The sequence below is a fragment of the Phacochoerus africanus genome, chromosome 12, assembly GCF_016906955.1.
Source record: "Phacochoerus africanus isolate WHEZ1 chromosome 12, ROS_Pafr_v1, whole genome shotgun sequence".
NCBI lineage: Eukaryota > Metazoa > Chordata > Mammalia > Artiodactyla > Suidae > Phacochoerus > Phacochoerus africanus.
This window is the reverse complement of record NC_062555.1, coordinates 21,851,456-21,878,577: the sequence shown is the minus strand read 5'-3', so window position 1 is coordinate 21,878,577 and position 27,122 is coordinate 21,851,456. Positions and strand designations below refer to the sequence as shown.

General features: G+C 37.0%; 1 protein-coding gene across 11 annotated transcripts in view; it reads right to left on the bottom strand.

The window, feature by feature from the left end:
• Positions 1–27,122, bottom strand: part of SDCCAG8 (SHH signaling and ciliogenesis regulator SDCCAG8) — a 250,606-nt gene that overhangs the window by 127,610 nt on the left and 95,874 nt on the right. For all 11 annotated transcript variants that reach the window (XR_007131197.1, XR_007131196.1, XR_007131195.1 and 8 more), the window contains one exon: positions 3,015–3,157. Coding sequence is in view for 8 of the 11 variants with exons in the window: in XM_047754910.1 (XP_047610866.1) it covers positions 3,015–3,157 (143 nt within the window). In the remaining 3 variants the exon portion in view is untranslated. The remainder of the gene's footprint in view (positions 1–3,014; positions 3,158–27,122) is intronic.

Below are 27,122 nucleotides of genomic sequence, written 5' to 3'. Positions count from 1 at the left end.
TCGGGTCCTTGATTAATATATAAAAAGAGCAACCCATTACTCACAGAATGGCCAAAATGCCAGAATATGGAGCATGAGACAATTCCTCTGGTTCCTTTCCCTGTTCCAGGTTTGCCTCTTCTCAAAAAACTTAAGGTTAACTGTAGAGTTTATATTCTCTCCCATCATTTTCTCTTTGAGTGTGCGGTTCCCGCTACCTGGGGTATTCACCCTTCTCACTCTGAGAACTCCGATTCACCAACTCAGAAAGCCTCGTCACCTGGACGCCCAGTGCAGAAGGAGCCAAATCTCCTTCTGTACTCCTGTAGTTAACTCTATTTCTCTCATTACTTTGTTATTACCTTCCATTAAAATTGCAGATATAGATCTAGCCTCTTTGAAGAGTATCAACAACCTAAGGGAATTGAAGTATTGAGGGTTTTTTTTTTTTTTCCCCTCCTTACATTCAGGGCCAACCGATGTATTTATTTATTTATTTTTAATATATATATTTTTTTATTTTCCCACTGTACAGCAAGGGGGTCAGGTTATCCTTACATGTATACATTACAATTACATTTTTTCCCCCATAACCAATGTATTTAAAAGACAGTAGTTGTTCAATAAATATTTGTTGAACATGTGAATGTCATATTTACCAATTCGGTCCTTCAATAAATGCTGAATTTCTATTTTCCACTTTTAAGCCCAATTAGACAATAAAGGGAAATTCAAAAAAAAGTGGTAGGTTATTTTTCTTTCAGATTGACCTACAAATTTCTACTCCAGTTTTTAAATGTTCTTTGCCCTGGCATATTTGAAAGTCTTATTTTATCACTACTCTATAGTATTTTTTCATATTTAACTTTAAACTTTATTTAGAATATGTACTTTTTTTAGCCACACACTGGAATATATGAATCAATAAAAATGGTGAGAGCAAACAAACTCTTAAAAAATCCGAATTATATATCAGAAAAATTTAGCCCAACAACCAAGTCACATTTTCAATGCAAAAGAAAGATATACACAGTTCCTTCATGTTTTATTGTCATCTTTAAATTTATGAATGTGGATTTTATAAAACATGAATGTAGACTAAGCATAAAAAAAAGCTCACAAAAGAGTACTACATTTAGACAATAGATAATTAAGTTTTATTTTCTATAAAGCTAAGTTAAATTTTTGTAGGCTTGTAAATAAAGCTCAATAGAACAAGCTTTCTAGGGAACCAAGCAAAACCGTTTTGCTTAAGAACAAAGGAATTAGTTACCACTAGTCCATTTTCAATAGTTACTGCATCTTAATATGCTTCTACTTGCAAGAAATTGATCTTGTCAGACAGTACAAATTGATACTGCACGGGAAAACTCTCTACGGATTTTGACTTCAGAAATTAACTCTCTGAGTAAGACAGAATGGCAAAGGGGGCAAAAACCAGCATTAGTATTTATTTATTGAAGCTCAGCCACATTGAGACATTAAAAGCTGTCCTATTTAAGTGGGTTAGTAGTGCTTAGCACACAAATGGTTGGTTCTCAATAGAAGTCTGACAGAGAAGAAAGACTATTAACTATCTTGATGAAGCTGAATTCCAAAACTTCCAAGACTAAATAAGAACTGTGTTAACATGAGCATTCTCAGTTCTATGATGACAATACTTTAAAGGAGCATTAAAAGAACAGTTATTATTCTGCAGTATTAAGTGGGGTTTTTTTTTCTCATAAAAGTGTTTCATCTATTAGGATTTGTCCAGATATCACACATGTATAAATGATTTTCCTTCTTTCCTTTTTTTCCTTCCTTTCTCCTTCTTTCTTCTCTTTTCCTTGTATTGTTTAAAAGGGAAGTTGGCAAATCATTTGGAATGTTATCATAACAAAATGTTTTTGACAAAGTTGGATTTTAACAGAACTAGAGGCATCTTAACACTAACCCAAAACTTTGGGAGGTTCACCAACCTCTAGAATATTTTTTTTTTCTCCAAATGCAGGCTGTTCAAGTGGTGCTTTTCTCCATCTGTTATCATACCGTGCTCAGAATTACATTGTCATATTTAATGTAAAAGGGATCAGTCCCCTTTCATAGCTTAAATTCAATATATTACTATGATTAGAAGACCAGTGTTTTTCTAGTTTAGGAATAAACCAAGTAGTATACACTCACATGTGTATTTAGACAATGTTCTCTCTAAAAACTAAAAACACTAAAAATTGAACAAACTCAAAGGCTTGATCTGTAAATTGAAAAAAAAAATTGTACTCAAACGCAAATGGAGAAGAAACCATTTATATGGTAATGTGAAATGCCTATAATCTCAGTTTGAATTTTTCTCTGTGTCTGCATATTTATGTGTATAGGTGTGTGTGTTTTCAATACAGCAAACTACCCAGTGCTTACTACCTAAAATGCCTTCTTGTAATTTAGGGCTGAGCTGCATGTTTCCTAAAGTGTTATGATGACGAGGATCACATCACCATATCTCATGACGGAAGCAATGTAATTTGAAATCGCTATAGTGTCAAGCACGGTGATTGCAATGGTTTGTTTCAATTTCATCCCTAAACATTACACCTCCTTAGGATCAGGTCGCTTATTTTGTATCAGTTCCATCTCAGTCTGCATCTTGGAATGTCTTTTACTCTGTCTCCTTCACCACTGACAGCAGCTGATTCTTTTCCTCAATGTTTTCCTCAGATACTTCAGCTCAGCAGTTTTATGAGACACAGAATTAACAGGAGAGGTAGTGGTAATAGTAGAAGAAACATGTTATTTTGCTTATATTGATAGAGAATCACCTAAATATTTGAGCACTGTGGATGAAAGGTTTTGGAATATATCAGTAATTCACTGCCACACTTATCATTCACTTGTCTGGGTGTTTTGCTCACCACATCTCCACTTTTCTTAATACGCCTAAAAGCTGTGTGTGCACTGAATGACTAAGACTTAACTCTCACAACTGTTTGGAAGCCTGTGGCAAAAATCAGTGGAATGGAATTGGTGCTATGGTGCATAATGGGATTAGGGAGTACCTGGTGAGGTGCAGTTGGTGCTCAGATTCGCCCAGCAGTTCTGTCAGTTTCAGGCACTCCTCCCTGGCCTGGGTTGCCTTCTGCTGCTCCTGCTCCAAGCGCTGCTTGCTTTCACTCACTTCTAATCTCAATTTCTCGATTTCCTTAGGTAGAGAGAGGAGAGAAAGAGCATCCATATAAAATATATGCACGTGAATTCAAAATTAACTCCTTTTTATTTTTTGCCATGAATTTCAATGTGATGGACAATTATTAGAAAATTTAGGCGAGTTTCCATTTTATGACAAAGGGAATTAACACAGCCAAAAATGCACATTAGTGAGGCTTTTTTGGATCGTAAGATGCAGTCTCATTTTGAAAATGAAATGATCAAATGAGGGTAGTCAAAATGGATAATCTGTACTTTCATTCTAAGCCTCAGCCCCTTTCAAAAATAATACCAACTTAAAAAGTCACTTTTAAAATATAACATTTCTGTTTGTGAGATTAGATCAGACACAGGCAGTGATTTACATCAAGTATGGGACTCTTTATTCTAAAAGATGTAGTTATAGCTTTATTTGGATGTTTTGAAAACCAAATTAAATGGTAAAATAATTTAAGATATCTTTTAGAATAATGTGAGGTGTAAAAAGAAGGCATTCTGATGCACGATAGTATCTAGAAAAAAAAAATCTTGAAAACCTACAAGCATTTTGAATGTATGACATTTGTTAACTAAAATAATATTACATTAAAATTGCATTTAAAAAGGGGACAAAAGCACTCTAAGATTAATCAATATAAACATGCAAAATATATGAAAATTTATGACAGCTTATTCTTTGGTCTCCGTGTGAAATTATCCTTGTCTTACTGAAACTCAAATATTTCAAAGCAAAAACACTTTATATAGGAAGTAGTTTTAAATAATCTATACATTAAAGTAGAAATCTTTATTTATTATAGACATCTATTTTTAAAAAGAAAAGAGGAGAGATAAATATTCAGACTACTAAAACAAGAAAAACAAAAAAGGGGAAAGGGAAGGGTTGAAATGTTTTTCAAACTCAGCAGAAATCAAGAGGCAATTTTAATACACAAAAATGCAATCCACTCTTGGAAAACAAAATCATATCTAAGTAGAATTTTAAACTTAGTATTTGAGTACATTTCAAATTTCTTCATGTGATTTACTTAATATTCAGGATACTCTCCAACCATATTTAATACATCAGGCAAAAGAAACGAAATAATTTTTCCATGTATTACACTATAGTTTATCTCCATCCAAACTGTAGATTACCAGCAATATAATAACACAACTTATAATGGTTGTTCATTTTTAAAAACCTATGTAACAATGAGTATATTGCTTTCAATTCAGGGTAGATTTTCAGTATCTTTCAGATTAGAATACTAAATGAAACTATTCAAATTTTCAAAAAAAAATCATATCACTATATTTACATCCCCAAATTAAATATAATTAAAGAGATGGAAAAACATAATACAAAAGTCTAAGTTCTGTCTAACATATATGAAATTAACAAAAATGAAAAGAAGTACAAAATTGGGATTCTACGTTAACTTTAAAATTTCAAAAATTCATTAATTTTTTATACAGCATTATATGCAAGAAACTATACTAAATATTATGGTGGACTCAGGGAGTTCCCACCTCTACACTCAGGAGTGAACAATTCAGTTGAGGAAATGTGACATATACACTCGAAAAGACTATCAAGATACAAAGCATAAGAAAGCAACAAATGAGTTTTAGAGAAAATCTGTGCTTCAAGAGACCGGATTAGTGATACATTAGCATGGGCAAGAAAAGTGGGAAAGAAGGTAAGGGCACATCAACTCGCGTGGAATGGTAGCTTAGAACAATTATGGAACATCTTGAAATCGAGATTTATGAAGCCGTACTTTCTTACAGATAATGTGGAGATCATGGTTTAAATATGTATGCAATATGAGAGAAGCTGAGCTTAACAAAAAACTGGATCAGTGTGGTTGATCACTTTAAGATGGTAGAGACTGGGCAGTAGGAGAGCACAGTAAGACAGGCGCAGTATCCCAACCATGAGGAGGAGGGACACCGAAAACCGAAATAGAAAGAGAACATGATGAGTGTTTGTAAGTAAAAGGAGAGATATCAGGAGATATTAAAGATGACTCCAGAATTTTAAATTAGAGGGTATTAAAAAAATGACAGAAATAGAAAATGTATAAAATTCCAAACTGTCTTCAAAAGGGGCAACAATTTTTATAAGGACTATCCAACAACGGCATATGTAGCCTTACATTGGTAATTAGGTTTTAAGTATAAAGCGGCTGTTTTCTAATCTCATGTGATAAAAAGTCAGAGGCTGTGCTGAAAGTGAGTCAAACACAGAGACTGATTAAGAATATGGGCCCAAGGAGTTCCCATTGTGGCTCAGAGGGTTAAGGACACAACCCTGTCTCTGTGAGGATATGAGTTCAATTCCTGGCCGCCCTCAGTAAGTTAAGGATCTGCTGTTGACATAAGCTGCAGCATAGGTCGCAGATGTGGCTCAGATCCAGTGTGGCTGTGGCTGTGGTGTAGGCCTGCAGCTGCAGCTCCAATTAGATCCCTGGCCCAGGAACTTCTACATGCCACAGGTACATACCTAAAAATAAAAAATAAAAAATAAAAAAGCACTGGCCTGAGTCAACACAAATTGGGTTTCACACACAGCTCTGGCACTTTCTAACTCTGTGACCTTGGACAAGTCACTCAACTCTTATTAGTTTCTTCAGTCTAATATGGGAGTGATAAACCCAGCAAGCTTCTAAAACTATCATGGAGATAAAATGAGATGAGGGAGTTCCCGTCGTGGCGCAGTGGTTAACGAATCCAACTAGGAAGCATGAGGTTGCGGGTTTGGTCCCTGGCCTTGCTCAGTGGGTTAACGATCCGGCGTTGCCGTGAGCTGTGGTGTAGGCTGCAGACGCGGCTCGGATCCCGCATTGCTGTGGCTCTGGAGTAGGCCGGTGGCTACAGCTCCGATTCAACCCCTAGCCTGGGAACCTCCATATGCCGCGGGAGTGGCCCAAGAAATAGCAGCAGCAGCAACAACAGCAACAACAACAACAACAACAACAACAACAACAAATGAGATGAGTGCTTAGCAAAGTACCTAGGATACAGTAAGGGCGGAATAAAAGACAGCTAGTAGTATTATTACTGATTTTTCTCTACCTGTCAAGAATAGTGAAGATGTGAGTAGAGAAAAATGAGCAGCCTAAGGATATATGGCTATCTCTGAGGACTAAAGAGTTGTTGATTTAATTCAACAAAATTTCCCAATAAAGCAGTATTCTGGTGAAAACTGAGTAAGACTGTTACAATTTCAAAACACAAAAAGCATTTTTTGTTAGGAAGATGGAAAATCACTGCCTGCTTCTGATTATTTGTGCCAGAGAAAGAGCTTATTGGTGCAGATAATCAAAATCAACAAATAATCTAACCAGCTGGACTAAGGCTCAACACTTACTCCCTGAGTCAGGAAAATCTGCCATGGCACCAACTCCAACAGTTAGAAGAGGACCCTCTTGCCAGAAATGCCATGCTCCCACTGGCAGGATAAACCTTTGCCTCACCCAACTAGGTCAGGCCTGCTTCCTTGGCTGTATACAGTGGCTCAGGGATGAAAGGCCAACAACAGTCACAGGCCAATTGTACATTACTCTCAAAGTACACTATTAACCTGCAATGTACAATGCAGTTTGATATGGCCACCTTTTGGCTAACTGGGCAAAGACAAATCCGGATAGCTTTACACTTCACCAAAAGATAAGCTTCAGGTCATGAGTGTCACCACCAGAACAACTAAAAGCAGAAGGTGTTAAAAGTGGCCACCTTAGGAGAACAGTACCAAGGATGGGATATGGAGAAAGGGAGACTCATTATTGCTCATTTATAATTTATACTGTAGGAACTCTTCTTCTTCATCATGGTAAAATTTATTCTCACCATTATTAGATTTTCTTATCAAAGTAATGTACTTAATTTAAGTCAAATAGTACTCAACTGATCATAATAAAGAATGGCTAGTGCCTATGCTCTACCCTCAACCATCTCCAAGGCTAACGCTCAATGGCACACAGGATCCACTCCTGATATTTATCTTCATGTTTTTAAATAATGTGATATAATACTATTCCTTGATTTTGCTCCATTATACATTATCAATTGACTTACTATATTAAAGAAGGTAGTGTTTAGGTCTCTTACTGCTCAATATACCCACCTCATCCTCCCATATAACACTTTTGGTTAAATCGTTAGTTGGTAGTTCATTTACATTATATAGATTATAGAAATACTGTTTGTACCAAAACAAGCTTCTGCTTAAATTAATTTTATTATAAAATATTTTATTATTTCTTGAATCTACTGTTCAGTTTTTAATAGTTTATTTTTCTAGGTAACTGACATTTTCCCCCCAAATGCTCAAACGGATCTGTCAACTACCCATCAGTAATATTTTTCCAAATAATGAAACATATTAGATCAATTATCAGTTCCTTCAAAAAATTTTTTTAGATATATCCTTCTCAGTGCTTTATGTCTGGTCTGGTTGATCTCTGCCTTGGGTCAAGCCTTACCCATGCTCCTATTAGAGTTCCCTGTTTTCTGGGTTTTAAGTCATCCTGATTTTCAGTTTATTCCCTTTTTTGGTTGAAATACATACTCCAAGTAACTGTTATAAGAAAGGGCACATGAATAATACGTTTTTTAAAAGTATCTGTATGCCTGAAAAAGCTATTATTCCATGCAACTACTTGATAGTTTCGCTAGGTATAAAAATCTATGCGGAAATTAATTTTCATTCAGGATTTTTAAGAGGCTACTCTACTGTCTTCAAGATTCTAATATAACAATTGAAACACCCTATGCCAAAGTTCCCTCAGTGGGTTAAGGATCTGGTGTGTCACTGCTGTGGCTCTGATTATAGCTGTTGCACAGGATTCAGTCTTTGGCTGAGGAACTTCTAAATGCTATGCATACAGGGGGAAAAAAAAAAAAGTCCTAAGCCATCATGATTCCTAATACATGGTCCATGATTTGCTTTTTTGTTTCTGAAAATACTCTTCCCTGGAATTTCGAAATTTTACAATGTTAGATCTTTTTACATGCGCTGTGCTGGGTTTTCACTAGGCCCCTTTCAATGTGGAGGTTTTTTTTTTTTTAATTTGAAGAAATTCTTGTTTATTATTAAGGATATTTTGATGCCATACATTTTAATAATTCCTCTTCCTGGAACTCCTGGACATTGGTTTTTGTCTCTACTGAATTGATCATTTAATTTTCTTATATATTCTATTAACCTGTACTCAGATTTTAACTTCTGGGAGATTCCCTTGACCTCACCTTCCAAAACTCCTATTGAATTTAAAAAGAAAACATTTTTAGCACATTTACTTCCATCTTATGAATGTAATATTGTACCTCTCTATTAGAATATTATAGTATTTTAAACATTCTCCCCTACTTATATGTTGCCTCAGTGTCCTTTTTTTTCTGTTTGATTTAGATACATAATAGAAAGAGGCCTTCCTCAAATATGTAATACTTGGCTGTCCTTTCATATTTGAGAATGAGTACTTAACAAAAGTTTGGATACAATGGCTTCTGGGTAATATAATAGTTTATACTATTTGTCAGCAAATATTCACTTCTATCTCCCTTCCACTGGGATTAGAATATGCTATCTCTCCCCAGTGAATTTGGGCTTGGCCATCTGATTTCACTTAGCCAATGGAGTTTTCATGTCTATAATGAAAACAGAAGTCAAAATATGTTTATGTGGTTTGGCTTTGTTTTTATGTTCTGGTGATTCTCCATGAGAAAAGCATGCCCTGGATAGCTGTTGTCCCTTATGCCTGGACCACACAATAAATACATGTGGAATAGAACCAAACCCAAACCATAGCCCAGACAACCTACAACCCACACTCTGAAGCTGAGCCACCCAGTTGATTGTAAGAAAATCAGCTAAGTCTCAGCTGACCTGAAGATTCATAAACAAGAGCATAAATTATTGCTATTGTAAGCCATGAATTTTTTCAATATAAAATAACTGATAAACCACTCTAAAGGAACAAGGAAGGCTACAACTGTATATCACCTTAGAATTTTATTTCATTTTTGAAACTACTGCTTGAAGCATATAAGGCAGGTATCCTTGCTCATACAAATAAGAAACTGAGAGTCAAAAAACACTGAATTAGGAGTTCCCGTCGTGGCGCAGTGGTTAACGAATCCGACTAGGAACCATGAGGTTGCGGGTTCCGTCCCTGCCCTTGCTCAGTGGGTTAAGGATCTGGCGTTGCCGTGAGCTGTGGTGTAGGTTGCAGACGCAGCTCGGATCCCGCGTTGCTGTGGCTCCGGCGTAGGCCGGCAGCTACAGCTCCAATTCGACCCCTAGGCTGGGAACTTCCATATGCCACGGGAGTGGTCCAAAGAAATAGCAAAAAAAACAAACAAACAAACAAACACTGAATTAACCAGATCTTCTGACACTGCTTCTTCATATTATACTATAAATTTGACAAAAACTTTCCATGTTTTTCTTTTCAACCAAGATCCATAGTAATAAATTCATTTCACTTAATTTAGAAACATACACACTCCTGCACACACATATATAAATGTAACTATCATTTCACAATGCAACATTAATCCTATGTGTGAAGCACTTAGATATTTCCTATTCCTTCTCATTCCATTCCATTTATTTTTTTAAAAAAACTTCTTGTTTCATCCCATAAAATTGATTTCATTGTATATCATCTTAATCCCAAAGGGTAACTTTTCTTGGAAAGAAAAAGTAGCATATAGGAACTATTTTCATCCAATGGTAATGAATTATCCCTGCTACTAAACATTCTGTGACTTAAAATATTTAATACACTTTATTAAAGGGTAACTTCTCTGTATACATAAGAAGAAAATGAGGAGCAAAGAAAAAATATACTACAGAACAGTAGGAAGACTGGAACCCCAAATACTTGCACAGTGAGAAAGAAAGAACCTGTGGTTTGGAAGCTAACAAAATTTGTCAATGTGAATTTATTACTCACAAATGAATGGATGAATCCACAGAACATATTTAGAAAAGTAAAGTGGTATATGTTACTGAAAAATAAAACATAAGAATCTATCACTTGGGAGACAAATAATAGTTTCTATCAAGTTCTGCATAGGTAAAAAGAATGTACACATGAGAAATTACGTATTCACCCGCTGACACTTTTTACTAACTTGCAGATATTAAGAATGACATTGGAGCTCCCATCGTGGCTCAGTGGAAATGAATCTGACTAGCATCCATGAGGATGAAGGTTCGATCCCTGGCCTGGCTCAGTGGGTTAAGGATCCAGCACTGCTGTGAGCAGTGGTGTAGGTCACAGACACGGCTCGGATCTAATATCACTGTGGCTATGGTGTAGGCCAGTGGCTACAGTTCTGATTCAACCCCTAGCCTGGCAACCTCCATATGCCATGGGTGCAGCCACTAAAAATACAGAAAAAAAAGAATGCTATTACCAAATCGTTAATAGGGTTTTGTTTGGAGCTACACTAGCTATCTGTGGCTATTTAAACTTAATTTCATTAAAATAGAGAATGTAGTTCCTCAGTTGCATTCATCCCAAAAGTGCCCAACAGCCACATATGGATCTGCCACATCAGACAGTGCAGGTATAAAATATTTCATCAACACAGAAAATTCTACATAATAGCACTGGTCTACAATACAGCAAAATTTATTTCTAAGACTTACTCTCCAAACTAGACTCTTAAAAGCCAGCCTATGTGAACGAAAGGATAAGTAATAAGAAAGTCATTTTAGGGAGTTCCCATCGTGGCGCAGTGGTTAACGAATCCAACTAGGAAGCATGAGGTTGCGGGTTCGATCCCTGCCCTTGCTCAGTGGGTTGACGATCCGGCGTTGCCGTGAGCTGTGGTGGAGGTTGCAGACGCGGCTTGGATCCAGCATTGCTGTGGCTCTGGTGTAGGCCGGTGACTACAGCTCCGATTCGACCCCTAGCCTGGGAACCTCCATATGCCGAGGGAGCAGCCCAAGAAGTGGCAAAAAGACAAAAAAAAAAAAAGAAAGAAAGTCATTTTAGAGATAGACAAAAATGGTTGTCTTCTTTATTGCAGTAGATATGGAAGGTTGCTGATACCATTCTAGAAGTTCTGTTCATGGTTGTTATTGCAGAGGGCACAACAGCACTGATTTCTTATGTTTTTATTTCAGGCCTAATTAGTAACACTGATGATACCAGCTATCATTTTTGAGGGCTTACTATGTGCCAGGCACTGTATTAACATTTTGTACTTTAATTTTGTATTTTTAATCTTATTTTGTGTTCATGGCAATCTTATAAAAATTAATATCTTATCCTGGTTTTACAGATGAGAAAATACACAGACATTTAGTGGCAGAGATGGGACTCAAAACAGGATGAGTCTGATTTCAAGTCCTATAATCTTTCTGCTATACTGTGTATTATCTTGCTAAACGAAACTTCTACATGTAACAGAAGATGAAGGAAAAAATGACACAATGTGCTTTCTAAACCTCTCGGCCTATAACCTGGCATGGGTGGAAGACAGAGACATTGGGAGAAGATTAACTCACATGGCTTGGATCAAATGTCACACTCGCACCCTCGAAGCTCTTAGTTTGCAAAGATTGACTTTGAAGAAGCATTTCCCCATGAGACTCGGGGGTAGCCTTGAAGAAGTGCAGTTTGGATGTGTGTGGCCTCAGGTCCCAAAGTTTACATCTTTACAAAAGAAAGACTCCACACAGCCTGAGAATCAATGTGGCACTTGACCTTTGAGCCTTCCCAATACAATACGTAATATTTGGGTGAAACTTTTCTGTTTTCTAATTGTTTTCAATGTGGCTGCTAAATCAATTCTTATTCTAAGCAATTACTGTTTAAAGCATATTAAAAGAATTTTGAATAAACTTTTCTTCTTGTTCCATAATGTTAAGAGAGGCGGCATCAACTGATCGCTTATACTCAGAAGCACTTACCTTAGAGCTATAGTAGCTCTCAAAACAAGTTTTCAAAACAGATGAAATGAGACTAAGGCAGAAAAGAAGGGCCTTTCTAAAAGTATGTATCCAAAGAAGAGAGTAATTAAGACATCTGATACAAAGCTGATTCTGTTACGTTTTTGATAATACAGCAGACTTTTTTAGTTAAGCCAAGCTTACGTCACTATTCTGTGATACCAGAAAATTCAAGAGCAAAAACATGAATCATTGCAGCTCTCGAGTCAGTTCATAAAAAAGATCCCAAGTGACAGCAATACTTTTTTGGACTGGTTTAGTAAATTTGTTTTAAATTATATTGAGGTGTAGCTGATTTACAATGTTGTATTAGCTTCAGGTTTATAGCAAAGTGAATCAATTATACATGTCCATTATTTTTTCCATACAGGTTATTACAGAACATTGAGTAAATGTCCCTTTGCTACATGGTAGGTCCTTGTTAGTTATCTAGTTTTATATATGGTAGCATATATGCGTTAACCCCATCCTCCCAATTTATCCCTTCCCCCATGGTTTTCTCTTTGGCAACCTTAAGTTCGATTTCAATATCTGTGAGTTTGTTTGTTTTATAAGCAAATTCTTTTGTATTATTTTTATTAGATTCCACATGTAAGTGATATCATAGGATATTTGTCCTCCTTACTTCACTTAACATGATAACCTATAGGTCCATCCACATTGCTGAAATGGCATTATCTCATTCTTTTTATTCCATTGTATGCTACGAAACAACCAATGGATCACTGAAGAAATTAAAGAGAAAATAAAAAAAAATACCTAGAGACAAATGATAATGAAAACATGACAATTCGAAACCTATGGGACACAGCAAAAGCAGTTCTAGGAGGGAGGTTTATAGCAATACAATCTTATCTCAGGAAACAAGGAAAATATCGAATTAAAAAACCTAACCTTGGGAGGAGGTCTAAGATGGCAGAGTAGCAGGATGTAAGGCCCACCTACTCCCACAAATACACTGAAAATACAACTACATGTGGAACTATTCGCACAGAAAATTTGCGAAAAACTGACAAAAGACCTCAAGATTATGATAGAACAAGAAAAAAACCTAAACTTATACCTAAAGCAATGAAAGAAAGAAGAACAAACAAAACCCAAAGTTAGTAGAAGGAAAGATGAGAGCAGAAGTAAATGAAATAGAGATGAAGAAAACAATAGAGATGATTAATGAAACCAAAAGTTGGTTCTTTGAAAAGATCAACAAAATTGATAAAACTTTTAGTCAGACTCATCAAGAAAAAAAGACAGAAGGCTCACATCAATAACATCAGAAATGAAAAAGGAGAAGTTATAACTGACACCACAGGAATACAAAAGGATCATAAGAGGCTACTACAAGCAACTATATGCCAATAAAATGGACAACCTAGATGAAATAGACAAGTTCTTACAAAGGTACAACCTTCCAAGAATGAACCAAAAATAAAGAGAAAATATGAATAGACCAATCACAAGTACTGAAATTGAAACTTCGATTTACAAACTTCCAAAAACAAAAGTCCAGGACTGGATGGCTTCACAGGTGAATTCTATCAAACATTTAGAGAAGAGTTAACACCCACTGCGCTTAAACACTTCCAAAAATAATTAGCAAAGGAAGGAACACTCTCCCAGGCTCATTCTACAAGGCCATCATCACCCTCATACCAAAACCAGACAAAGATATCACAAGGAAAATAAATTACAGGCCAATGTCATGGATGAACACAGAGGCAAAATCTTCAACAAAATATTGGCAAACCAAATCTAGCAATATAGTAAAAGGATCACACACCATGATCCAGAGGGATTTATCCCAGGGACCTTCACTATCCACAAATCAAACAGTGTGATACACCACATTAACAAACTGAAGAATAAAAACCATATGATCATCTCAATAGATGCAGAAAAATATTTTAAAAAATTCAACACCCATTTTTGATACAAACTCTGCAGAAAGTGGGCATAGAGGGAAGAAGCTTCAACATAACAAAGGCCATATAAGACAAACCCGCAGCTAACATCATTCTCAACAGTGAAAAGCTGAAAGTAAATGCTTTATGCTTGCTAGAGGTAGAAAAAAGGCTTGCTTTGCACTCTCATGAATGTAAGTTTCTGCTCATCAGAGACAAAATATCAAGCCACTCATAAGGTCTATAATTTTTTTCTTTAAAATACTGAGGTGCAAAAATAAATAAATAAAAATAAAATATTGAGGTGTTTTATTTGCCCCCAATTCTATCATGCTCTAAAATATTCTAAAATGGTGAAATATCAACAACATTTAAATCATGATATGCTTGCACATTCATACTGTAAATACCATGGAGAAAGAGATCTTGGCCTTTTATGTCCACTGATGTATTATTGGAAATACAAAGGAGAATTACGACGACTCTTAGATTTAAGTAAAAATCTAAAATAAGGTGCAACTGTTGGAGAGTCATAAAAAAGAGGTGATAAATTCTTGAAATAATGCATTGCCAAAAAGTTGTTAAGTTGCTGTGAACATGCTAAGAGTTATGAGAGAGGTAGATGCAGGTGAGAGATTGAAACAGATAAAAATGACCCCACACCGTGGGTAAAAAGAAATGCCGTTAAAGGAGTTCCCGTCGTGGCGCAGTGGTTAACGAATCCGACTAGGAACCATGAGGTTGCGGGTTTGGTCCCTGCCCTTGCTCAGTGGGTTGACGATCCGGCGTTGCCGTGAGCTGTGGTGTAGGTTGCAGACGCGGCTCGGATCCTGCGTTGCTGTGGCTCTGGCGTAGGCTGGTGGCTACAGCTCCGATTCAACCCCTAGCCTGGGAACCTCCATATGCCGCGGGAGCGGCCCAAGAAATAACAACAACAACAACAACAACAAAAACAACAACAACAACAAAAGAAATGCCGTTAAAGAACTCAAAGTTAAAATAAATGCAAGAGTCCTAAATTTATAAGAGTCAAACATATAAGTCTGCTAATTACTGACCATATTAGTTATCATCTGCCAAAGATGCAGAGTTAAAATGGTCTGAGAATAAATTCTACATTGGGTCAATACCAGAAACCATATCAAGAGCTACCAAAAAAAAAAAAAAAAGTAAGAAAAAGAAAGAAAAAAAGACTGTCATCAATCATGATGTTAAGAAAGAACCTACCACTTCAGAGGTATACCTGCCTCCTGCTCAGGCTGAATCTTTCATTCTCTACTTGGAAGTTCCCCTTTTCACCAATGAAATACAAGTCTTTGACGTAACATTTCTTCATTTCTCAACAAATTAACATAATTTTAAAATAATAACTTTAAATTTAATCCTTTTTTAAAATAATAACTCTAAATTTAATTCATGTTAAAAAAAATTAGACCAACTCTAATTTTTTGGTTTGGCTATGCCCTCAGTGTGTTGAAGTTCCCTGGGCCAGGGACTGAACCTGCACCACAGCAGCAACCGGAGCCACTCCAGTGACAATACCGGATTCTTAACCCACTGCCCCACAAGAGAACTCCCTCTAACCCAATACTTTTGAAAGCACTTCAAAAGTATTTTGCCTGCTACAATAAGTACATTCAAAGAAAAATAAACCCAGAGTTGTTTTTCTCAAAACGAACTGTAATAAAAACCGGAAGATCTCTTTTCTGATGGGACATCTTTAAATAAAAAGATTGGTGTTTTCAAAGACCAAAAATCACTTGATATTCTTTCTTCTCTCATGAAACAGTAATAATCTAATAAGTACAGAAGCTGAAAGCTAAGAAAAAATGACCGAAGAAAAGAAAATCTACAAATAGATATGCCAAACTCTAATGTTTATTACACTGACTTTTATCACCATTTGAAAACTGTTTTATTACCAATTGGGAAAATCACACAAAGTAAAAATAAAATAATTCCAATTTAGGAAAACAAACTGTTATTTTATTCTCTTAAAGAATTCCTTCCCAATCCTCAGTTCAATACAATAAATATTTTTGAGCACCTATGTGCCTACTATTTGCCAGACATTGTACGGTATGTACATTATGTGTTATATACACAACCTGGATTATATATATAATCCGTATGGCAGCAAATTACAAATATATAGGGTATACATATAAGTGTGTGTGTGTATATGCATACATATATATATTCAATCTGTTCATGCTTCACTGTCTTGTCCTCCATAATTATTAAAATATGAATTTCCTATCATTTTGATCAAAAAAACTCAATGATAGATCTAAACAACCTCATTTCCTCCTCAAATTTATAATCATCTGGGCTATATTAAATAACAGAAACCACTGCCATATTCTTGCTTGATCCTTATAAAAATTTATAGCAGAAAATGTCTTATAAGCATTAATATTAAGGCTCCAGAATTCATGTTAAATGAAGTCTAACCATAATTTTCAGATTATATTACTATATTTTGGATATAATTTTGTTCCTTATACCTCTGCTTATTAAAGTTATTACTATTTTCCAATAGAAAACCAAAAATATATTAGAATACACAATTACAGTGACTGGTCATGTTGTCCAGTACTAGAGTGCTCTTGCTCTTGCAGCATTCTCTATGTGTAGAAAATTGAGTAAACACAAATAAAAAAAGACTAAATAGAAAACCACACTAAAACATTCTCGATAAATAATGAAAGGCATTTTCAAGTAGGATATTTTTATATTTATTTACTGTACTTATCTAGGAATATAAATAAATTCAAATGAAGTGAAGATATTGCTAATCCTGAAGCTATATCTGATTTTGCTACAGGAAACATTATCCATAAATTTAAATATGTGAAGTTCGTGTTGTAAAAAAAAAAATCTTTATTATTAAATGTATTTACAATGATTTCAGGTTCTCATTACAAGATAAAAAAATATGTAAAAGGCATCAAGGATATCACTTATAATCCCCAATTAGTTTTTGAAAGTTTTTTTCAAAACTGATAGTTTAAATGAACTGCAGCATAGAAGTCACTGAAATGCAGAATTTCAATAATTTCCTCCATTTTCCATTTATTCTCCAAATGTAATAATTTTTCAGATGCTATAATTACAGAAATACCAATATAATATTCAAGTATGCTTTTCAAAGCCCAGAATTTTTTGGAGTAGATATAAAAGTACTGACAACTATAAAATCATAATTTAAAAAAGAGTTAATAAATCTGCTACTATTCCAGCAGTAAGTATAGTTTTTCAGTTATTTTGTCAGATATGAAAAATTGTGAAAAAAAAAATTGCCCTGTTTGTCCTTAGCTAGAAAAACAGGGAATTCTGGCATAACTATTTTGTCTCTTAGATAATATACATATTTTTATTATTTAGCAACTAGAATAAATTAAAACTCTTATGCTCAAGGTTGCTTTTATAGGAGTGGAGAAAAACAGCAGTAAATATTCTGATTCCTAAAGGGGAAATTTAAGAAAAGTTTTGAGTTATTTTGGACCTGATTTTCAAGCCTTCAATGTACATTTAATTTATCAAGTAAAATCTCTCTCCCTTAAATGCCGTGCTGGCTGTATTCCTTCTAAAAGAAAAATGCGTTCCTCCCAAAAGGACCCTATAACATTTGGGAGTTTAACTCCCCTGTTTACATGAAGAGTTTGCTTATATAATAGCACAGGCCTTTAAAAAACGAAAAAGGATACAGTTAAAGACAGAAGACACCTAAGAGACCATGTGTAGCATCGCCTCTGCAGGTGACAACACGGGGGTCCCCTGGAGATGAAACCACCCACTGACGCCCACTAAACTGGACTAGAACCCAGGCTTCAGGCCCTTTGCCGATACCAAGTTCCTTCCAAATGTGGAATAGTGTCAGACCACAAAGCTAACTCAGTTCCAAGCACAAACAAGCCCTTACTGGCAACAGTTAATTTTTGGAAGGCAGTAGGGAAAAGACATCATCCGTTTCTTCTCTGACAACTGTTACTCAACAAGAAGGTGTTCTTTTTGCTCTGTGTATTCTCTTAGTAGTTAAATTCCGTCAATCTCTGGCAATCGGCACAAATTTAAGATTTAGAACCCCCCCCCCTTTTAACGAACTAGTTTCATAAGATCATATACATCATTTTTTAATTTAGAGAAAAATACATGGTATTAGATTTTATGTTCACCATGACTGTTTAGTACAGAACATTTTTCTGTCTCTCGAACCAAGAAAAGCTCAAACATTCAGACCTAGTCAAGATCCCCCCACTTTTCACTCCAAATGGAATGATTTCATTTTATAGGAAATCATATTTTTTCACTAAATCAGTTTCAAATGACTGAGAAAAGGAAACCCCTATCGAAGGAGTCTGGACACTTCACAGTACAAATGATGGAATACAGCTCCTCTTCCTCCCTACAAAAATACACTAGACCTCTGTGAGGTCACCTCCCTTTCTACCTACCCAGCTTCTGTTACTCCCTGGTGCACCTGATTAAAGAGAATAGCAATATCAATGTTCTGGCTCTTAAACCCTAAAGAGAGTAAGAGGCGGAATGCTACTGACAGCAAACCTAAGAGCACTCAGACCTGCAGGCTCTTCCCTGAACACCTGCTTGGATTCAGAATATCCTGACCACGAAATGGCACGTCTGTCAACTCACCTCTTTTCTGCTACTCTGCTCGTGACACAAAACGGATCTTCTTCCACTGGAAAACTGGACAATTTAACCTTATCTTGGCAGAGGATTTTCACCAAAATTAATGAGATGTTCTTATGTGATGAAGAAACAGCAAATTTTAACAACAAAACCAGGTTTATTTTTAGAGACACCACTGATTGAAAAAAAAAAAAAAATCCTTCTGTACTGAGACACGGAGTACGTGATCTCACCTTATGGGGAGTTTTTAGAAACTTCTCTTTAGCTGTGAATTACATGAATATTTGTGTAAAATACTATTTGGGGAACTTAAGAATTTATTGTACTTAGCTTTAACTCTAAAATCACCTACATTTTCTAACTAAATTTGGCAAGAAGATTTCAATGTAAAGTAGATGCTTTAGTTCATAAATGTTTTGAGCATGAGTCTTTCAAATTAACAACATCCACGTGCAAAAAGGCAAATTCATTTATTCCATTTATTGACTATCTATTCAGTCATAAAAGCTCCGTGTGTATGTATAGGGCTTTTCCTAGTTTAGAAAACACTCATTTTCCATTATGGTTCATCACAGGATAATGAATGTAGTTTCCTATGCTCTACAGTAGGTCCTTGTTTTTTTCTATCCTACAGATCAGACTTTGCATTCTTAATTTTGAAATATTCCCATGGGAGACTCTTTACCCCACCCACCTCGGCAGGCAGAGGCCCCTCCCTCTGTGTCTCCCTGTCCAGGGCACCGCACGCACAGGTATGTAGCCTCTTCCCTCAGACCACACAGACCCTGCTGCATCCCACTCCTCCCTGGGTTTTGCTGTGTTTTTCCATCGGGTTTCCCTCTACCCACAAGTCAGAGTTCCTTCAAGCCTCTTCTTCTGCAAGAAATCTTAGCTCACCATTCAACCAGCAAACTTTCAATGAGCACCTACTTTGCCAGGAGTTGTGGGTAGTGTGGTTCAAGAAGTAAAGCTGATTGGTTCTTTTTTTTAAAATTTTGTGTTTATTTCTGTTGTACAGCAAAGTGATTCATATACATATAATTTTTTATAGTTGATTTACAATGTTCCTTCAATTTCTGCTGTGTGTATATACAAATAGATATGTACATGTGTGTGTATATATATATACGAATATATACATATGTGTGTATACAAAAAAAACTACTTTCATATGCAGCAGTGAATTTATGTGCTGTGACAATTATAAAGCACCTAATTCCTGCTTTTGCTCATTTTCATAAAGAAAATTAAATAGGCATAATATAGATTAATATAGGATGATGATTAGGACAGAACACTTTGTGTTGAGGTATAACTGACATACAACACTGCATTACTTTCAGGTATACAACATAATGATTTGGTAGATGTCTATAGACATAACATTTTTAAAAGGAAAGTAGGTCAACTGAATAAACAAAAGAAATCTCAAAATAATGACTTTGCAGTCTCTTAATTCCTCACAGTTCCGTTTGAGTCCATTTATCCAGATGATTTAGAGAGATTGGAATTCTAGGCAGATCCGTTCCCCTTCCATTGGGAGTTTCCCAACACAGGTTTAAATCCTGCCAAATACAAACCTGCTGCATATTTACAAAGGCACTTTGATTTCTTAGCCATTCATGCCTAATATTTCACTATGAGCCATCACTGCAATCTTCTGTCATATGGCTCAGTGCTACCTAAGCACACTGTACATAGTAGGTACAAAAGTAACCATCTTTTGATTCAATTATTCTGAAGAAGGTAAACGGTCTGGTTCTTATACAGTAAAACAAACACATCAGTTGAAAAAAAAAAATCATTCAAAGGACTGAATAGAGAGTATCGAGCTATAGGAGGTCTTCAGCCATAGGTCGCAGGGCTCCTCTGCTACTGATATTATACTGTTTAAATCAATCACTTTTTTAAAAAATTTTCTTTGCTTTTTAAGGCCCTACCTGTGGTATATGGAAGTTCACAGGCTAGGGGCTGAATCGGAGCTGCAACTGCTGGCCTACACCACAGCCACAGCAACGCCAGATCTGAGCTGCGTCTGTAATCTACACCACAGTTTAAGGCAATGCTGGATTCTTAACCCACTGAGCAAGGCCAGGGATCAAACCTGCATTCTCATGGATACCAGCTGGGTTCATTACCACTGAGCCACCACGGGAAGTCTCAATCATTCACTTTAATGATGATACTAATGACCTGATGATCAAATTTGCCTGTGACATAAACCTGAGAAGACTAAATTATTACAGTGCAATGTTAAAAACAAAGTCCAAAAGGGTTCAGACAAGCTGACACCATAGGTCCAAACTCAAATGATTAAGTTTCAGAGAAGTAAATGTTAATTAATATCTGTACCTACTGCCCAAGTTTAGGGCAGTAGACTTATGCCATAAGGGGTTTTAATCAAGTTTAAGCTCATTAAGTGTTCACTATGAGACATGTTTGATAAACACATAACCCAAATGATAATTGGCTCTGAAGCTAGATTAACATAAGCTTATGAAGTTCCCATTGTGGCTCAGCAGTAATGAGCTGGACTAGTATCCACTGAGGACGTGGGTTCCAATCCTGGCCTTGCTCAATGAGTTACGTATCTGGCACTGCAATAAGCTGTGGTGTAGGTCACAGACGCAGTTCAGAACTGCTGTGGCTGTGGTGTAGGCCAGCAGCTGCAGCTCCAATTCAACCCTTAGCCTAGAAACTTCTACATGCCGCAGATGCAGCCTTAAAAAGACACACACACACAAAATTAATATAAGTTTAGATTACAGCCCCACTTCTATGTACTGGTGAGGTCATACCAAAAATAACATATGCAGTTATCATCAAGACTCTGTAAAGCAACAAGATAAAATAGAACACAGTCAAAACAAAGAGATGAGGATAGAGATTGTGAATCATAATATCACTACTAAAAATAATGATTAACATTTATAGGTCAGTTGTTAATTTCATTACTGTGCTATGAGATTATCTCAAGGTTTTTACAAAACCCTACAGAGCTGTAATTTTAATCTACCCTCATTTTACACATAAGATAACTGAGGCTTGGACATATTAAGTAATTTGCCCAAGTTCACCAGATAGAAGATATTAAAGCGAGAATTTTTTATTAAAGTATAGTTGATTTACAATGTTGTGCAAATGTCTGCTGTACAGAAAAGGGACTCGGTTATACATATATACATATATATACATGTACATTCTTTTCCACTATGGTCTATGGCAGGAGATTGGATAAAGTTGCCCTGCTATGCAGTAGGATCTTACTGTTTGTCCATTCTACATGTAACAGTTTCCATCTACCAACCCCAAAATCCTAGTCCATCCTACTCTCCCCCACCTAGAAAGCACAAATCTGTTCTCTATGTCTACGAGACTATTTCTGTTTTGCAGATAGATTCATTTGTGCCATATTTCAGACTCCATGTATAAGTGATATCATACGGTATTTGTCTTACTCTTTCTGACTTACTTCACATAATACACGAGAATCTCTAGTTGCATCCATGTTGCTGCAAACAGCATTATTTTGGTTTTTTTAGGACTGAGTAGTATTCCATTGCATGTATACCACATCTTCTTTATCCATATATCTTTCGATGGATATTTAGATTGTTTCCATGTCTCGGCTATTGTGAATAGTGCTGCTGTGAACATACAGGTGCATGTATCTTTTTGTGGTTTTTTTTGTTTGTTTGTTTGTTTGTTTTTGTCTTTTCAGGGCTGTACTCATGGCATATGGAGGTTCCCAGGCTAGGGGTCAAATTGAGCTACACCACAGCACTGGCCTACACCACAACCACAGCAACACCAGATCCAAGCCATGTCTGCACCCTACCCCACAGTTCATAGCAATGCTGGATCCTTAACTCAGTGAGCACTCCAGGGATCAAAACTGCATCCTCATGGATCCTAACCAGATTCGTTTCCACTGAGCAAGGATGGGAATTCCTGGGTTCATCTATCTTTTTGAATTGTAGTTTTGTCTAGATACATGCCCAGGAGTGGGATTGCTGGATCATATAGGAGTTTTTTTTAGTAGTATACTTAGTTTTCTGTAGAACCTCCATACTGTTTTCCACAATAGTTGCATCAATTTACATTCCCACCAACAGTGTAGGAGGGTTCCCTTTTCTCCAAATCCTTTCCAGGATTTGTTATTTGTAGATTTATTACTGATGACCACTGCAACCAGTGTGAGATGGTACCTCATTGAAGTTTTGATTTGTATTTCTCTAATTATTTAGTAATATTGATATTTTTTCATGTGCCTACTGGCCAAGCATATGTTTTCTTTGGAGAAACATCCATTTAAGTTCTCTGCCCTTTTTTTTTGTCTTTTTTAGGGCCACATCTGCAGCATATGGAAGTTCCCAGGCTAGGGGTGGAATTGGAGCTGCAGCTGCTGGCCTACACCACAGCCACAGCCAGGCCAAATTCGAGCCTCGTCTGTGACCTACACCACAGCTCACAGAAACACCAGATTCTTAACCCACTGAGCAGGGCCAGGGATTGAACCTGAATCCTCATGGATACTAGTCAGGTTCATTACTGCTGAACCACAATGGGAACTCCTAAGTCTTCTGCCCATTTTTCAATTGGGTTGTTTGCTTTGTTGTTGTTGAGTTGTAAAGTGAGAATATGGCTTTAAGTAATTTACTTTCAGGGCTGAACTTCTGGCAACATATCCACCCACTCATTCAGTTACTGTGACCCTAACTGCATGATAAGCACAAAAGCTCTGGAAAACTAAAGTGGATATGACAAGTAAGAGTCTCTGGCCTCAAATCTGAATTCCAATGAAAGGGTCAGGTTTTTTTTTTTTAAGTAAAATAATACTTTATTTTGAATCAATATTGTCAAAATGATTATACTGCTCAAGGCAATCTACACCTACAAGGCAATCCCTATCAAATTACCAACGGCATTTATTACAGAACTAGAAATGATTTTTCAAAAATTTGTACAGAAACAAAAAAGACCCTGAATAGTCAAAGCAATCTTGAAAATGAAAACTGGAACTGGAGAAACCAGGATCCCAGACTTTAGCTATACTCCAAAGCTACAGTCATCAAAACAGTATGGTACTGACACAAAAACAGAAATACAAACCAGTGGAACAGTATAGAAAGCCCAGAAATAAACCTACACACCTATGGTCTACTAATCTATGACAAAGGAGGTAAGAATATGCAATGGAGGAGTACTTGCTGGGATACAAGAGGATTGGGGTGTCTCTGCAATGCCAGGACACAGATTCAATTCCTGACCCAGCATAATGGGTTAAAGGACCCATCTTGCCAGATGCAGTGTAATTCACAACTCTGGCTCTGATCTGATCCCTGGCTGGGAATTCCATGTGCCACACACAGCAGCCAAAACAAACACACACGCATGCACTCACGCACGCACAATGGAGAAAAGGCAGTCTCTTCAATAAGCAGTGCTGGGAAAACTGGACAGCTAAATATAAAAAAAATGAAATTAGAATATTCTCTCACATGGAGTACCCATTGTGGCTCAGCGGGTTAAGAATCGGACTAGTATCCTTAAGAATGCAGGTTTGATCCCTGGCCTCACTCAGTGGGTTAAGGATCCGGCACTGCCACAAGCTGTGGTGTAGGTTGCAGATGTAGCTTGGATCTGGTGTTGCTGTGGCTGAGGCATAGGCCAACAGCAGCAGCTCCAACTCGACCCCTACACAGGAAATTTACATAAGCCACAGGTACAGCCCTAAAAAGAAAAAAAAAAAAAAGGAATATTCTCTAGCACCATACACAATAATAAATTTAAAGTGAATTAAAGATCTAAATGAAGGTCAGATACTATAAGACTCCTAGAGGAAAACATATGCAGAACACTCTCTGACATAAATGGCAGCAATATCTTTTTTGACTCACCTCCTAGAGTCATGAAAATAAAACCCAAAATAAACAAATGGAACCTAATTAAAATTAAAAGCTTCTGGACAGCAAAGGAAACCATTAAAACAATGAAAAGACAACCCACAGCATGGTAGAAAATCTTTGCAAACGAAGCAAGAAAAGAGACTAATCTCCAAACTATACAAATATCTCACATAGCTTTATAGCAGAAAAACAAACAGCCCAATCAAAAAATGGTCAGAAGATACAGACACTTCTCCAAAGAAGAGATACAGATGGCCAAAAACTACATGAAAAGCTTCTCAATATCACTAATAGAGAAACACAAATCAAAACAACGAGGTATCACCTCACACCAGTCAGAATGACCATCATCAAAAAGTCTACAAACAATAAACGCTAGAGAGGGTGTGGAGAAAAGGGAGCCCTCCTGCACTGTTGATGGGAATGCCAACTAGTACAACCACTATGGGAAACAGTAGGAAGCTTCCTTAAAAATCTAAATATATAGGAGTTCCCGTCGTGGCGCAGCGGTTAACGAATCCGTCTAGGAACCATGAGGTTGCGGGTTCGATCCCTGTCCTTGCTCAGCGGGTTAAGGATCCGGCATTGCCGTGAGCTGTGGTGTAGGTTGCAGACGCAGCTCGGATCCCGAATTGCTGTGGCTCTGGCGTAGGCTGGCAGCTACAGCTCCGATTAGACCCCTAGCCTGGGAACCTCCATATGCCGCAGGAGCAGCCCTAGAAAAGGCAAAAAGACAAAGAAAAAAAAATCTAAATATATAATTACCGTATGACGCAGCAGTCCTACTCCCATGCATACACTTGGAGAAAACCATAATTTGAAAAGATACATGCACAATGATGTTCACTGCGCCACTAATTCTAATAGCCAAGACAGGTCCATTGACAGAGGAATGGATAAAGATGGATATATATACAGTGGAATATTACCCAGCCATAAAAATGCATGAAATAGTGTCTTTTGCGGCAACATGGATGGACCTAGAGATTATCATATCAAGTCAGTCAGAGAAGGACAAACATCATATGTTATCATTTACATATGGAATCTAATAAATATGACACAAAAGAACTTATTTATAAAACAGAAACAAACTCAGAGATTTTGAAATCAAACTTGGTTACCAAAGGGAAAACCGTGGTGCGGGAGGGAAGAATTGGCAGGATGCGATTAACACAACCATATATAAAATGATGACGAACAAGGACCTACTGTATAGCACAGGGAGGTCTAATCAATGTTCTGTAATAGCCTACGAGGGAAAGAAGAATAGATATATGTATACGCATAACTGATTCACTTTGTTGTAAACCTGAAGCTAATACAACATTGTGAATCAATTATACTCCAATAAAATGGGGGGGGGGAACAAAACAGAAAGTATACAATTCAATAGCAAAACATCAAAAATTTTTAAAAATATAAATTATATTAAGTTTCAGGAAGAAAACGAACAAGGTACTATGAGAGAATAATGGGGTATATGCTAGTAGGTAGAAAAGTGAAGTCTGTTAGGTGGAAACCAAAGAAAGAAAAGAAGCTAGTTACGCGCAGGAAGGGTGAGGAAGAACACATAAGGCAGATGTTTGTCCAAAGGCCCTGGCATGTTTGAGAAGCTAAAGGAAAAGTGTGAGGCTCAAGTGAATGGAGACAGGAAGAGTAGGCGAGAAGAGCAGCTGTTAAGATAGTTGGTGATCAGATTATGCAGGGCCTGGCAGGATATGGAAAGGAGTGTAGACGTTAGTTTCTAAATGCAAATGGGAAGACATGCCAGGTGGTTACATGGAAGAATAACACTATTCAACTCAGTTTTTGCTTTTGCTAATGGGTTGTATGCAGGACGGAGGAGAACACAACCTCATGAAGCTAATGTTATACAAACACAATAAATGAGTAAGATACAGAGCAAAATAAGGCAGAAAGGGGAAAGGGAATACTGCAGGAATAGTGTACAATTTAAAATAAAGTGGTCAGGGGAGTTCCTATTGTGGCTCAGCGGGTTACAAACCCAACTAGTATCCGTGAGGACGCAGGGGTCGATCCCTAACCTCACTCACAGGGTTATGGATCTGGGATTGCCGTGAGCTGTGGTGTAGGTCACAGACAACGCACGGATCCCACGTTGCTGTGGCTGTGGCATAGGCCAGCAGCTGTAGCTCTGATTCGACCCCTAGACAGAGAACTTCCATATACTGCAGGTGTGGCCCTAAAAAGCAAAAACAAAACAAAACAAAACAAAATAAAAATACTATTGCTGGAGTTCCCGTCGTGGTGCAGTGGTTAACGAATCCAACTAGGAACCATGAGGTTGCAGGTTCAGTCCCTGCCCTTGCTCAGTGGGTTAAAGGATCCGGCGTTGCCGTGAGCTGTGGTGTAGGTTGCAGACGCGGCTCGGATCCCGCGTTGCTGTGGCTCTGGCGTAGGCCGGTGGCTACAGCTCCGATTCAACCCCTAGCCTGGGAACCTCCATATGCCGAGGGAGCGGCCCAAGAAATAGCAACAACAACAACAACAACAACAAAAGACAAAAGACAAAAAAAAATA